At 33.4% G+C, this 12,050-nt stretch overlaps 2 protein-coding genes and 1 pseudogene across 3 annotated transcripts; 1 reads left to right on the forward strand and 2 right to left on the reverse strand.

Moving 5' to 3' along the window:
- Positions 1–853: 853 nt before the first annotated feature.
- LOC129298003 (U-box domain-containing protein 21-like) lies at positions 854–2,629 on the forward strand (annotated as a pseudogene).
- Positions 2,630–2,799: 170 nt separating this feature from the next.
- LOC129298000 (agamous-like MADS-box protein AGL80) lies at positions 2,800–4,018 on the reverse strand. Its single transcript, XM_054936379.1, has one exon. It carries the CDS (start codon positions 3,812–3,814, stop codon positions 3,125–3,127), a length of 690 nt encoding a protein of 229 aa, XP_054792354.1. The 5' UTR covers positions 3,815–4,018; the 3' UTR covers positions 2,800–3,124.
- A 4,162-nt stretch (positions 4,019–8,180) lies between these two features.
- On the reverse strand, positions 8,181–11,877 carry LOC129298001 (uncharacterized). Of its 2 annotated transcripts, none has more exons than XM_054936381.1 (2): positions 11,722–11,877; positions 8,181–9,947 (listed from the first exon to the last, which is right to left on the reverse strand). In XM_054936381.1, exon 2 carries the CDS (start codon positions 9,910–9,912, stop codon positions 8,356–8,358), a length of 1,557 nt encoding a protein of 518 aa, XP_054792356.1. In that variant the 5' UTR covers positions 9,913–9,947; positions 11,722–11,877; the 3' UTR covers positions 8,181–8,355. The 2 variants fall into 2 exon arrangements, with proteins under 2 accessions (XP_054792356.1, XP_054792355.1); XM_054936380.1 differs by having other exon boundaries at positions 11,685–11,867.
- Between the last annotated feature and the right edge of the window lie 173 nt (positions 11,878–12,050).

Raw genomic sequence — 12,050 nt, forward strand, 5'->3', positions numbered from 1 at the left:
AGTAAGATGTTACATGTGAAGGAGAATGCATTATTAAACATGATGCATTTAATAAGAGAAAATTTAAAAAAATCAATAATTAACTATTTTTTTAATTAGAAATGATTTATATATAAAATTCAAGGGATATACTTCATTTATTTGGTATTATAAGATATATTTTTTAAAATATCATGTTGAAAATATAAAATATTTTGAGCCTTTTAAGACATAATTAATGCATTTTTTAAAAATATTTTTTATTGCATTGTCTCTCCGTTAAAAATATAAAACATTTTTAAGTAAATCTCACCCTAATAAAGTAGTTACCTACTTTTAAACTAACCCTATTTTTTTATATTTACCCCTATTAAATACATTGCAATAAATATAAAGTTAATCATTAATAGGGACACTTTTTTAAAAAAAGTAAGATTACATCTTAAAAGATAAAAAATACCTTATATTTTTTAATAAAGAAATATTAATTAAAAAATTTTTTAATTGAAATAATATATTAAATAAGTATAAATTTACAGTGTCATTGCTCACTGATGATCATTGAATCTAACTCTAACAAACCTCCTAATTCAGGTCGGAAATTACTGCAGCAAGCCTGATATACTAATACTAACCGTAAACACTAAACAGTGCAAAGTCCAAAACAAGTTGGTGTCGCACGCGGACACGACGCTGCCACACCACACGCGTCTCTTGACTCAGTCCCACTCAGCAAACAACCTCGTCACCCTCATGTCGGCTCGAGCCAATCCTAAGTTCCTAACCCTGATTTCTTCTTTTTTCTGAAAAATCTTGAATCCTTCAACGGTCAACATTCAACACGTCCATTCTCCTTCCTTCCCCACCTTGCCTACAAATTAAAGTTTGAACCTTTCTCTTCATTCCTTCTGTATATTATTATCTGCATGTTTCTTTATTAATCTTTTTCTTAACTAATCTTTGCTTTGACCCGCGTATTATGTATGACTCAAGCGTCTTCTTGTCCCTATAAATACCCCCATCTCATAGATTCATTGCTCAGTTCAAATCGCAACCTTCAATATTCAACAATTATAACTTACATACAGACGTGCAACAATCAATTTCACGAATACGGACTGATTTGTTTCGGTTTTTGAAGATAGTACAAGCATGGTTTTGTCAGGAACGCTAAGGAAAGTTTTCCGACGTGCCCACAAAGAGAAATGCCTTCCCGGCGGTGAGCTTGACTTGGAACCTGTGATTCCGATGCATTTCCGGTGCCCGGTGAGCCTAGAAATGATGAAAGATCCGGTGACATTGTGCACCGGAATCACCTACGACAGGGACAACATCGAGAGGTGGATTGAATCTGGGAACAACACCTGCCCCGTGACCAAGCAGGTTCTTTCGAGCACTCAAATGATCCCAAATCACGCCATTCGAAGAATGATCCAGGACTGGTGCGTCGAACACCAGTCTCACGGGATTGAAAGGATCCCCACTCCGAGGATCCCCGTTGCACCGTACGAGGTTTCGGAGACTTGCTCGGGATAATCGTCGCCGCTCGTAATGGGGATATCAAAAGGTGCCAAGAATTGCTGGGGAAGATTAAGAATTGGGGTAAAGAGAGTGAGAGGAACAAGAGGTGTATAGTGGAAAACGGTGCTTGTGCAGTGTTAGCCTCTGCTTTTGATTCCTTCTCACGTGGTTCCATCGAGGAAAACGAGGTAGTTCTAGAGATGATATTGGAAGTACTCCCATGGATGATGAATCCATCACGAGAGGATGCAAGATCGAAATTGAGGTCTGAAGCATCTTTGAATTGCTTGGTTTGGTTTCTGAATGGGAACGACCTTTCAGCGAGGCAAAATGCAGCCATGGTGCTCAAGGAAATGCCTGTGAGAGCTCTGGCTAAAACTGAAGGCATAATTGAAGCTTTGGTGAAGATGATTAGAGAGCCTATAGGACCTAATGCAACAAAAGCAAGCTTGACAAAGATTTTCCGGTTGGTTTCCTCATCTGATGACAACGAGAGAATCTCACAGAGATTTGTGGAATTGGGTTTGGTTTCTTTGTTGCTGGAGGCCATTGTGGATGCAGACAAAAGTCTATGTGAGAAAGCTATGGGTGTGTTGGATTGTATCTGTGATTGTAAAGAAGGGAGGGAATCAGCCATGGCTAATTCTCTAACCTTGCCTCTTGCAATCAAGAAGATCTTAAGAGTGTCAGCGCTGGCCACTGAGTTTTCAGTGTCCATTCTTTGGAAGCTCTGTGATAAGGAAGATGAAGAGGTTCTTGTTGAGGCAGTTCAACTTGGAGCTTTTCAGAAGCTCTTGGTTTTGTTGCAGGTGGGCTGTGAAGAAAGAATGAAGGAGAAGGTCACTGAATTGTTGAAACTGTTGAATGCTTATAGAAGCAAAGCAGAATGTGTGGATTCATCCTTGGATCTCAAGTACCTTAAGAAGCCCTTCTAATTCTTACATTTCATCAGATTTTCATTCATTCCATTCTTTTTTGTACAAACAATAGAGACAAAACACAATGTAGAAACTACAGATATACAATGCTTCCAAATTGATTCATTCAGTTGAAACTTGACAATTCTTTTTTATATTGATTCCTGTACAATAAGCGAGCCTGGAATAAAATGATTTCCTTTTATTCATCATTCCCCTTTCCTTATATCCATACATGGTGCATCTGAACCAGCTTTTCCTATCTATATCAATGAAATCCATGTAGTATCTATGATAATTGATAGATGTGATATTTACATATATATATATATATAGAGAGAGAGAGAGAGAGAGAGATTTGCACTAAGCCAATAGAGTCCATTGATTTCAACTAACCAGCACCATTGAAGGTGCAGATTAACGACTCTGAAACAACATAAATCAGAAACTTAAATAGGTAGACTAGACCATGAAGCTTTATTACTTCAGCTGCGGAAATCTAAAGACAAGAGCATTACTGACAACAAACATTAAAGAGAAAACTGAGAGATAGATCTAATCTACAAAAGAAATTTTGTAGATTAGATAAATCATGAATAGACATGTAAATAAGTCGAGGCTTGCCAAATTTACGTATCTATTCATAATCAACTCTGCTTCATATTAATTGCAGCCTAGTCTACTTAGAAATGGCCTCTTGATGTTTGTCAAAAGTAAAAGGGGCTAGGCCAAGCATTGTAGAGATTGGCTTCTCCAAATGGCAGAGTCTCATCCCCAGCACAGCTCATCAGTTCCATAAAATTCTGCTGTCTCTGCAATGTGCTTATGCTCATCTCCATTATCCCCTTGCCATTGTTACGATCTTCTTCTCCTGCTTGTGCTTGTCCCTGAATTTGAATTTGGATTTCATCATTCTGAGGTTCAATCTCCAGTGCCTCCATCCTCCTGCAGATATCCTTCAGGTTCAGTTCAATCACCCATGACAGATCATAGAGATCATTGACAGTCATATTCTGCAGAAAAATCCCAGTGCTCATGAAGTGATACAAGATCTGGGCAAGCTCTTTCTCCCTATTGTTCTTCCTCATCTTCTTCACCTGCTCACTCACTTTCTGGATCCTTTCCCTGGTGAAGCTCATCTGGTTCATCATCTTCTTACACTGCTCCATCTCCGGAAGCTGTCTGAACCGCACGAGGGTGCTCTGGGCTTCCATGGAGGAAGGCCAAACCTCAGGCTCAGATTCATAAGGACTGTAAATTATCATACATGCTTCAACCCCACAAAGGGTGGTCAGTTCACTTGCCTTCTTCACCATACCATTCTTCCTCTTCTTGTATGTTGTCTTCCTCGCAGAGTCATTGACAATGAATGCGAGCTGCACCTTCCTCCTGGTCATGGTGTTGATATCAGAGAAGAAAACCAGAGGGAACAAGGAGGAGATTGAAATGGTTGTGTGGTTTGGTTTTGGTAGCAGTATGAGGTTTATATAGATGAATTTGGTGGGGATGTGCACAACATTTGTGAGGAATTCTGTGTGCTGTAAATGAAAGGGCTCTCAATAAATTCTGAGGTTAAAATATTTTACCATAAATGCAAGATACAGAAAATCCGAACTTTAATTCTCAAATATTTAAAAAAGTTGAAATGAATGGGAAATTCATTGGGATGAGGTGGTTTCTGGTGAGAAAACTTCCTGTAATTGAAATATGGGAAAATGAAAATAAATTCCTACTAAAATATATAAATAATAATCAGGTTTTTTGAAATGTTATAATTTCTCTAAAATCTTTAAATACCTTTCTAACATTCATAATTTTAGATTAAATGGTTAAATTATTCCTTGTTGAAAATAAAAATAATGGGTTTAGTTTTATTTTTTCAATCATAACTTTTGTTGAAACAATAATAACTTTTGTTCTATGAATTGTAAAAATTGAATAGAAAAACACAATTTTTCACGTAAAATTGCTCTTATATAAACAAGTTCTGAGAGTAACTAGTCATAATCATAACTTTTGTTTTAAGTATTCATAACTTTAATTTTGCGAATTGCAAAAATTAAATAAGAAATTATAACTTTTCATATGAAATTTCTTTTATCATTGAAGTTTAAGTTTTGAAAATAATCAGTCACAACTTTTGTTGAAGCAATTATAATTTTTATTCTGTGAATTGTAAAAATTGAACAAAAAATCACAACTTTTCACAAATTTTTTTTTATTATTGAAGTTCAAATTCTAAAAATGATCAGTTACAACTTTTATTTAAACAATCATAATTTTATTCTGTGAATCGTAATAATTGAATAATAAATAACAACTTTTTACGTAAATCTGTTTTTGTCTATAAGTGGAGAGATTTGTATTTGCTGATTTGTGTTATCATATATGAGTATGTGAAAATGAATTTTTGATACTCATTCCATTTTTTATTATAAGATAAATTTATATATTTATAACTCACTTTTGACATATTTTTCTAAAATCAAGTAAAAGAAAAAATTTATGATAAAGATTTAATGATATGACTTATAAATATAGCATCAAAATAATTTTATCTATCCATCTTATAAATAGGATTGAAGGGAGTGTGTCTTTAAAATTATCACATTTTTTCACAAAAATTCTTATTGAATAATCTTCTCTCACATTCTCACCCTGTTTTAATCAATTTAAAACATCTTTTTTAGGGGCATTTTAAAAAAAATATTAATTAACGTCAGGATTTTACAAAACATTTTATAAATAGGAAGGAAAATTTCTTCTGAATGATATTTTTATGATTTTTGAAGAGTAGATGTCTACTGCTTTGTGTAATACTTAAAAAGAACTATTTTCTTTTCATCAATGTATCAAATGTCCGTAACCCAAAAATATCAAAGATCTGTGCGCTGTAATTTTAAAAAAGATTTTCCTTTCAATTAGTTTTCAAACTCTTTATGTTCTCTAAAAATTAGTTCAAGTGGTTTTCAAACTCTTTATATAATTATACAGTTATATATATATATATAACTATATAATTATATATATATATAATTTGACTCCATTCCAATTAGTTGGGACAATTTTACTTCTACAAACCATTGATACTGCAACAAAAAAACCCTAATTTAGAAACAATACATGTATTTCCATTTTTTTTTTAGCAAAACATTTATTTCCATGTTTAAACCCCCACTTTATCATAAAAACAATGTGTAATAAATTTTATTTTACTTTTTTGGAGAACGATACTTATTTTTTTTTAATCCATGTTTTTGCATACATACCATCAATTGAAGTGGCCAAAACCTCATTTTAGTCATTTTTTAGTTTTGCTTCTATCCCTTCTAAAAGAAATCTTCATTTTAAACTCTCATAGAAAACATCAAACAATGGCTGGTTTTCAATATGCATTTAGTTCTTGTTTTGTAATTATTGCTATTAATGACGCAATTATTGCAGTGAACTAAGATACAGTTAATCAATGAATATTCAATTATATTATAAGCATTTCTGAATAAATAAATCATAAAATAATTATTGTTGCTGATTTTTTTTAGAAAATATTTAACATTTATAGGTAGATTTAATGGTAATGGATATGATATAAGTGAATCCAAAACTAATTTGTATGTTTAATTATGAAATGTGCTTTTTCAGATTCATGTTTGTTTCCATTTAAATTTGTAATCAGTAGTAAAAATGTTGGATTCTCTATTAAATGAATTAAATATAGGGATTCCTTTCACAAGAGAAAAAAGGGAAAAGAAAAGGAAAAATTCCATTTTTATACGTGTATAAATGCATTCATCAAAGAATATCTTCCTTGAAAATAATAAATGTTGGATTTTTACATTCAACCAAAAAAGGAAAAATAATAAATATTCAATAAAAAAATATGTTTCACAAAACTTTTCTTTCAATTACAATTTTTATATCACAAAATATATTTGCAAGAGAAAATATGTTATTGAAATGAGAATGCCCTATAGTTACTACTTGATTAAAGATGGTGATTTTTATAACTGAAACATTTTATCTTACAATCACAACTGTGACTTTTTTCTTTGTTTTAAAATCTATAACTTCATTGTTGAAATTCAAGCACTTCTAACTTGGGAATGGGCAGTACATAGTCAGCGAATTGTGATAGATGATAATGAAGTTGCTAATATACTTGCCAAGATGGCTCTGTCATATGTTGTTAGGTTTTATCCTCTGTTTTCTTCTTCCTCTAGCTTAGATGTAAGTTTGGTTCAAGACATTCGTACTATTGTCTAATGTCTGTTTTTTCCCATGTTTATCCCAAAAAAAAAAATTATAACTTCAGAGAAAAAATCTGACCACTCAATAAGTGATAAGATTGAAGATAGTTCATCTAATAAGCAGGAGTTATGTTCGATGCCTATGTCTACTTTCAGGTAGACTTTGATGTGTGTCTCAATGTTTGACGGTTTGGAACTTTATTTATATACTAACCTTTTTTCATATAATTTAATAGGTTAAATGTCATTTTTGCCTATCAATTTTATCCAAAAGTTCATTAGAGATCCTAAATTCAATTATCAATTTTGTTACTCAACTTTAAAGATTTTCTCCCTTATCACCCTGTCATTTTTTTACCCTTAGTTGACTATTAGTAAGTTTTATATTACATTTTTTAACATTTTTATTGTAAAATATTTGAGTTGAGGGTGCTCATTGACTCTTAGAATAAAAGTTAAAGGGTAAAAATGACTCTTAACCCAATAAAAAATATTAAAAATAGTGAAATACATTGATGACTATCGAACGTTAAGTGTTTTTAACATTAAGTAACAAATGAGGGAATCTTTTTTCATTGAGGGACATAATTAACTTGTAGTTGAGTTTAGGATTCTAATGATCCTTCAAGTAAAATTGAGGGGCAAAAATGACCCTTAACTCTAATTTAATTTATTACTTAACCCAAAAAAAACTAGGAAGATATGAGAATTTGAAAGTTAAAATTCATGTTCAATTTACCATATGCTGATATTTAATTGAGTTGAACTTATTTTTCCGTGAAAATTATATAAATAATGAAATGTTTTGTCTCTCAAATTTATCTCAATTAATTTAATTCCTGAATTTAACCTTTATTAATTAAGTTCCTAAAGTTTTATAATCATGTATATTTAGTGATTGTTGTGTTATTTTCCTTTTAAATCTTAAGGATTAACTATGTATGATTATGAAACTTTAAAACTTTGACTGATAAAATTTAAATTTCAGGAACCAAATTAATAATGCCACAGATGTTAGAGACTAAAAGTTTTACTATCCCAAAATTATAATATAAAAAGCTAAGTTGTGCAAAATTCTCTTAAAATTTAAAATATATGTGATTAACTGGCTAACAGTGACGGACTACTTTTGAAAGTTTATGGAAGAGTATGGTTATTTTTACATATGGCCTAAAATTAAGGGAAATTATAGACATTACACATTGATTTTCTTTCCTTCTGTTGGCAGGATCGGGAATACAAGCCAAGCCTATCAGGCTATCTATTTGAAACCTTTTTTAAACATTTGGGCTTTGAAAATTGCAGTATTTTTGTATACAAAACTCTCTAAACCCGGTCCTCTAAAGTCTTGAAAAACGGATCAAGCTAACCGCTTAAATCCATATTTATGTTAATCAAATTGTGAATCGTATCTACTGACCATAAATTTTGGAACATTTTAATTTGTATTTTAGTCTTAGAAGATAAATATATGATTTAATAATGACATTTAATTTTAAAAAATAGATCAAAAAAAAAATCGAAGAGAAATGCCCAATCAATAAGGGATTGCGGTTACTTTCTCCTTCATATTAAATTACTGTCTTATCCGTAAACAGCAAACAAAAATTAAAACAAAAATGAAACAACTCTGAATAAACACATAGGACCCAAAACTTCGTAAAAGTCCAAATCAAAATAAAACCTTCTGTTCACTCCCTCATGCTATCCTCCTCATCTTCCTCCTCACTCAGATCAAGATCAGCCATCAACTCCTCCAATGGAACAGAAGGTAGATCTTCGCCATCAGTCACTGAAGCCATCTCAGATGGCTGATATTCCCTATTCCGATACAACGATATGTTGAACCTCAGATCAGGATTTTCTTCCAGATCGCGCAGGAATTGTTCGTACTCAGAGTTAATCTTCTCGTCGTCAGCTTTACCCTTATCATCAACTTCCATGTCAAGGGATTTAAGCTTCCATGCACGAGACTTCCCACGCTTCCTAAGGCGCTTCTCTTCATAGCTTTTCTTCACTAAAATGGCTTCAGGGAGCACGAGTCCTCTGTACTTGTCCAATTCAATGTCATTATTATTGGCTGCATATAAATCATAACCAAGAGCGTGATCTCCAGGATTTAAAAGATGACCTAGATGTGTCCTGATCGAAAATAGTGTGTCATTCTTCCCAAAATCTGATACACGAGCCACTTGTGCATCTGCTAAAACATATTTCGTACCACCAACAACAACTTCAGAAGAGACAGGCTCCACATCTAGCACAATATATTCCACTAGCTGCCTGCTGGTAAGTAATGACTTGAATGATGTCCTCCAGTATTGATCAGCATCCAAGAAACAGTGCCTCAGCGTGAAAGGATCAAGCAGAGCAATGCTATTGGTGACTTTTGTACATATTACAAGAGGGCCAAGGTTTCCCAAACTAACCGCAACTTTGGGAGGCAAACAGATTAAATCCTCACGGCAGATGGGGGAAATTTCAACCGAAAAAGTATACTTATAATTGTAGTTATTACTTTTAGGATCATGAGAAACAAGCTGCTTGTCATGACGACTCCTTACTGGAGCAACTTTTCCTATAAATTCTACAAATTTCACACCATGACTTCGATTAGAGAAAAAGAAGTCAATACCTTGATCCATCTGCTTTATTCTAATAGCACTAGCAGCTGCACCATGCCTCAAAATCAGTTGTTCCAAATAAAAGAAAGTTCGCCTATGAGTAACATGTTGTCTAAGTTGGACAGCAGCAACCCATTGATCAGGGTTAGCCTGAATCCTAGAACAAGATTCACACATATGTTCTTGCTGCACGTACTCAATAGGATAAGACTGTTCAAGAATTGCCCCATTCAGAACCTCTTTCTGAACTACAACCTTGACTTTTATCCTCTTGGAGTGGGGCTCAGTCCATATAAATTCAGCATGCTTTAATCTTACTTTATTTGTATTGAAGTTTCGTTTCAGCTTATTCAAACAGAATGTAAGCAGCTCCTTTGATTCTAACTGTGCTTTGATCCAAGTTCTTGGTGGCTGAAGGTAGCTATCACACTCAGGGCAATGTACTAGGATTAGATGCTTCAGTAATCCTTCAGTGATATCAACTTCTGAACGCAAACACTTCACACACATATTGGCAGCATTTGGTTGCATGGGAATTCCACATTTGCAACACAAAACACTACCAATGGTCTGATGAACCGTAAACATACCAGCCTCTTCTGCCATGCCTGATGGCTGTAACATGGTGGTGAGAGAAGTTGATGATCTTGAAAAATGTCCTGCTCAAATAGGGGAAGAATGAAAATACATGAGTTTGCATATCCAAAATAGATGGAGCGCTATAGTTTAGAAAATTCATAGTATGAAAAAGAAATTATAATAAGGGGAGATTTTTTTTTTTTAAGAAAAAAGAACAACATATGCCAAAAATATTTTCATTTTAAAACACAAAGTTGACAAGCATGACTAACGACTGGCCAAAACGCTATTTCCAATATTATTTTCCTTGTTAAGAAGCTATTTCCAATATTATATTCTCCAAAATCAGATTTCTTCTGTGTTAGTCCTCTAGAATAGAGCGACGAAAAAAACTCAGGCATAAATTATACAACAAATGTTAACCAGATGCACACTCCCAACAGTAGTTGATCAAAGAAACTTTTTCAACTAGAATATGCATGTCAAATAGTGAGATAAGGCAAAAAGCAAAACAAAGCTAATCAATTGAATTGCAAGATTACATATGTCAAGCCCCAAATTGTTGTCAGAAGATCAAATATGTCAAGTGCTTTAACTGAACGTGATTGAATTAGTTAAATACATCTGCAAGTGCTCTAAAGTTCATGTAAAGTATGTGTTACTTTCATCCCCAACTCTTATTACCGTAATACTCGAAGCTCTTAGCATATTTGATTTTGGATTTATCATAAAACCATAACTCTTTTTTTTTTCTAATAGTATATCTCATAGACTTTTTGACCTTCAATAATACATCTCATAATTTGAACCTATCATTTATTAATCACTATGATATCCACAATGCCTCTCTTCCATTTCCCCTTATCTCACATATTTCTAAAATTCCAAGTGTATACATGCAAATATCTACAGCAGGATACTACATAGATTATAAATACTAAAAGCTCTGTAAAGAAACAAATAATACCTTTAAACCCAACGATATGTATTAATAATATGGCATGCAAACAAAAATCACAAAATGTAACAATACCAACAAAACTAAAAAAGTCTGTTATCTTTTTCTTTCTGTCTTATCATGCATCATGCATGCTCCGATAAACCAGTCTTGGACATAAATTGAAAAAACATTTTTTTGATAGAAAAAATTTTTTGAGAATGAAAATAGATACAACAACGAAGAAGGAGGACAAGGAATCCTCCCAATCGAGGGAAAATATCTGAAAATTATTAGGTCACAAGACCTTAGCAGTCTCTAACAATCCAAAATCAGAAAATCGCGTAACCATAGGCGGACCTATACTACTCTCAGTGGGGACATCTGGCCCAACTGAAATCTTAGAAATATTCATAGTTGATATAATACCCTTTTAATTTTTGTTCCAGATACTTTGACACAACTCCAGCCAATTCGTTTACACGATCATACATCACAAATACCTTGAGAATTTTCCAAAATTGATGATAATATAAAAAGATTAATGAACAGAATACCAATACACAACAAGTCCAACATTGCAAAACAACACAATACAAATCATGCAAGTCGCCTAATAATCAAAATGAAGAGGGAAGAAGTATATAGCCAATCACACACCATTCAAGCAAAAACTAGTGCCCAGAAAAAAATAATAAACTCAATATGTAAATATTCCCAAATTCAAAAGCGTCAATATTCAACGACAGCACGACAAGATTCAAAGCCAAATTAAAATGAAAAATTTAAAACAAAGCAGGAACAGCCACGCAGGGTACAGATGACGCGTGGAACAAATTCAAATCTAGATTCAAAGCCAGATTGAACAAATCAATCTCACCGGATTTTGGGAGTAGAAAAAGCCCTAGGGTTCGAACCTTCGTAGTTGCTTGCACGAGAACTCACGACGGTAAATGGCGTCCAACGGAATGTCGGGTGCTTCTTCGTCCACGAAGAAAACTGAATACGCCGCTACTCACGAGAGCGGCAGCAAGGACGTCGAAGAAGGGTTGGGAGCTTGGGTTTGATTATATCGAATTGCTATCGTCGGTTGGCGGGTCGGCTGGAACTCTTTCGACTTTCGCTCAAATCTTTGGGCTGTTTTTTTGGGCCAGAAAAATTTAGGCTGTTATTGTAGCCTTATAGGATCTTTTTTAAGGAAAAAAAAAGCTAAAAGCAAGTTTTGGGAAGTTAACTTGATATCGCA

The sequence above is a fragment of the Prosopis cineraria genome, unplaced genomic scaffold (assembly GCF_029017545.1).
Source record: "Prosopis cineraria cultivar Desert tree isolate PC_DT_omini unplaced genomic scaffold, ASM2901754v1 PC680, whole genome shotgun sequence".
NCBI classification, from domain to species: Eukaryota; Viridiplantae; Streptophyta; class Magnoliopsida; order Fabales; family Fabaceae; genus Prosopis; species Prosopis cineraria.

Coding starts and splice junctions, on each gene's coding strand:
- LOC129298000 (XM_054936379.1), bottom strand. CDS start 3,814: ATGACCAGGAGGAAGGTGCAGCTCGCATTCATTGTCAATGACTCTGCG.
- LOC129298001 (XM_054936381.1), bottom strand. CDS start 9,912: ATGTTACAGCCATCAGGCATGGCAGAAGAGGCTGGTATGTTTACGGTT.